This window comes from Phallusia mammillata, chromosome 8 (genome assembly GCF_965637545.1).
Source record: "Phallusia mammillata chromosome 8, kaPhaMamm4.hap1.1, whole genome shotgun sequence".
Classification (NCBI taxonomy): Eukaryota; Metazoa; Chordata; class Ascidiacea; order Phlebobranchia; family Ascidiidae; genus Phallusia; species Phallusia mammillata.
The window spans coordinates 11618137-11621553 of record NC_137259.1 but is presented as its reverse complement, the minus strand read 5'-3'; the positions used below and the strand labels follow the sequence as shown (position 1 = coordinate 11621553).

The window sequence follows — 3417 nt, the reverse complement described above, 5'->3', positions numbered from 1 at the left end:
CGATTTGTGCGTCTCAATTTCAGAAACCAACTTATGGAGGTATGAGGTGAGTCCAAGGTACAAAAGCCGTTGCATAGAGCAACTAGGGCCATGCGCTTTTGTTTGAGCCGTTTCGCAAGCGGAAACCGACAAGATTGCGCCCGTTTGTTGCTTTAAAAAATTACCTGAATGGGAAGCGGTCCCCAAGTAAGCGGGCCAATTTGTATCGATGCTCGACGAGGGATCACCCGAAACGCATATTTCGCCGTGTTTGCACTTCAAAATAGACAACCTAACAACTAATAGCTCCAAACGGTGAAATCCCGTCTTAAAATAAAGCATTAAAACGCGACATTGAGAAGACAATCGGCACGAAAAATATAGTTTAATACGCGTAGACCAGAAAATGACACATAAAACGATAGAAAGGTATCAAAAATATAAAAACAAATGAAAGCAAACTCTAGTCCAGTGGTTCTCAACCTTTTAAGTTTGCGGACCGGTAAACTTTCAAAAATAATTTCGCGGACCGATGAACTTTCAAAATCAACCCAAAATGTAATCACGACAAAAATATGCAGATCAAAGCAGTACGAAAAATTCAGTTTAATGAGAAGTTTGCTGCTGTCTGTTTGATATCATACGTGTTAAACGCGTTTCTAATGAAGTTTTTTGCAAGGCGAAGTAGAGCGTTGACTTCACACGATTTTTCTGCCTTCAACATCTTGCATTTTGCAATTGAGATATAAAATTGTAATATAATTGGCGGACCGGCCGGAACGTTGACGCGGACCGGCGGTTGAGAACCACTGCTCTAGTCAATGCCGTACGGCCGTGCTGCCATCTGCGGTTTTACTGGATTAAAACAAAGGTAATCAAAACTGTTTGTGCTGCTGCTGATGGGTGTGCATGTTGGCAAATGCTTTCATTGTATACAACAACACTTACAACAACGTCGCTTATTTTTTCTCTTTTTCTTTGCTTTGCTGGTGTCATGGGTTGCAATTTTATGGACCTCAGTTTCCTCAGGTGGACAGTCGACCTGTTTTTCTTCTTCCTCGACCTGTTTTTCTTCTTCCTCAGGTGGACAGTCGACCTGTTTTTCTTCTTCCTCATGGGGACAGTCGACCTGTTTTTCTTCTTCTTCGGGTGGACAGTCGACCTGTTTTTCTACTTCCTCGGGTGGACAGTTGACCTGTTTTTCTTCTTCCTCTGGTGGACAGTCGACCTGTTTTTCTTCTTCCTCGGCTGGACAGTCCACCTGTTTTTCTCCTTCCTCAGGGGGACAGTCGACCTGTTTTTCTTCTTCTTCGGGTGGACAGTCGACCTGTTTTTCTTCTTCCTCAGGTGGACAGACGACCTGTTTTTCTTCTTCCTCAAGTGGACAGTCAACCTGTTTTTTTTTCATCGATTGTGGCATGGACCTTACTCTCCTCAGGTGGACTGTCGACCTCTTTTCAGGTGGACTGTCGACCTCTGAAACTAAAACCTTCATTACCCCTCTTTTTAGCGGATATTTTTTCAACACCTTGACATCATCGTTAACTGTCGATTTCCTTTTCACTTTTTCAACCTTGCTCGCATCTTGTACTTGGTTTGATGCTTGCCCTTTTTCAGAGCCCAGAACCCCACAAACTGTCACATTTGCCAGGGCTTTGATGAAGATATTCAAGTACATTGACGGTTGACGAACCGGGCGCCCGGTTTGGTATAGTATAACATTTTTTGAGGGCATCACAACATACTGTGAGTCGGTGGGGTGAGTGATTACCCAACACCTGTATGAAGGGTCAACAAGCAGTCCACCTGCGCATAAAACATACGTAGTTAATTTACAGACATTGTTTAAGAGCTATACCAATCTGTCTTAATGTTAGAAATTTTTATTGTCAACAAGTAGTCAAAAGCTTGTAAAACAATGTGATGCTAACAAAAGTGTCTAGCGTTCCTAAAATAAATAAAAAACCATACCCGCTAGATTTTTCTCACTGGAGGAATCTTTTTCTGGCTTCAGACCGAACCAGAACCATACATTTCTAGAATCAGTCTTACAAGTTCCACAACCTCATCTGAAAAGCGAAAAGTAGCAATAACGACGATATTACGTTGAAAAATACGTCATTAGGTTAAACATGACAAAACAAACCTTTAAAAAAAAAATTCTTTCATCGAAATGATTTTGTGAAGCGATTTGGTCGGGAGCTTAAAGGTATACTGCAATCTTATTTAGTTTGAATAGTGATTTCGTGAGAAATTAAAATCGTGTGGATTTTTGAAAAATCTCATGTGCTTGCATTAGTCATTTATTGCATCACAATCAACAGATCAAATATTTATTCACGAACAATAACAAAGTCATTGATACTTTTAGTAATGTCTGTGACGTAACAAACGATTTTTGAATTTTTATGCGCCTTGTAAAACTAGGTGAAGTTAATCTTACATGTTGTTGCGGAAAATATTGTATTAAACTAACTTTCAACGGTTAATTTCAACCGACGGGTCCGAGTTTGGTGACTTCTTTTTTTTCACGGGGTTCGAACCCAGGACACTCCCGGGGACGAATCCCGATCAAGATTTTTTTTTTATGTCTGTATATGGGTCAGGCGCGCCAGACCATTCGGCCAAGTTCCTGCTCAGTTTGGTGACTTCTGACTCAGACAATTTCCCTCTGAAAACATTAAATTTCCCACCGGTTAAGAACCACTGCGCTAAGCTGTTATGCACGGGTGCCGGGAATATCGTCCTGACATTGTTATCAACGCAAAACAATGACGTTGTGACGTCAAATCCATTGTGGAGCAATTACCTTGTGCGTATGGTTTGCGTTTATTAGTGTCTGCTCTGTGCTGACCGCATCAAAGTGATCACGTAATACATGACTAGATGATAAGTGTTTTTTTTTGTTTAAATAAGGAAGTTTACTGATAATATGAAAACTGTCGACGAATATATTTGAGCTGTGTAAAGATTTGAGTTACTGGTGGGCATTTTGTGTTATTACGATTTACTCGTTACAGTACCAGTTGTTGACGACATGTTGTCTTGAAATATAGCGAATACAAGTTGGACCTGCATACGTTGTGTTGTGCATTATACTGTTGCAAACCGGTAAGTTGGTGTGCCTAATAGCGGCGTTGTTTATGCTTGACTTCAATGATTCTCAAACTTGTACGGAGCGCGTACCACCTGACAACTTTTTCTATCGCTGCGCATACCACCTAAACCAGTGGCTTCCAGCCATTTTGTAGTCACGGACCCCTTTTATAAATTGTGTAGGTTTCTGGCCTCGAATTTATCGCAGGTCTTTGATACTAAACATATTTGCCTCCATGAACCCCCTGAACGACCCCTTTGGTGTCCGCGAACACAAGGTTTAGGTATTACGGAAAGCTACTCGCGTACCACCTGAAAAGTTCCGCCATACCACCAGTGGTA

General features: G+C 41.3%; 1 protein-coding gene across 1 annotated transcript; it reads right to left on the bottom strand.

Annotated features, from left to right (window-relative positions):
- Positions 1-353: 353 nt before the first annotated feature.
- Positions 354-2042, bottom strand: LOC145205113 (uncharacterized). The gene is made up of 2 exons (XM_080077763.1): positions 1951-2042; positions 354-1785 (listed from the first exon to the last, which is right to left on the bottom strand). The coding sequence occupies exon 2, from the start codon at positions 1712-1714 to the stop codon at positions 905-907; it is 810 nt and encodes a 269-aa protein (XP_079933889.1). The 5' UTR covers positions 1715-1785; positions 1951-2042; the 3' UTR covers positions 354-904.
- Positions 2043-3417: the final 1375 nt, after the last annotated feature.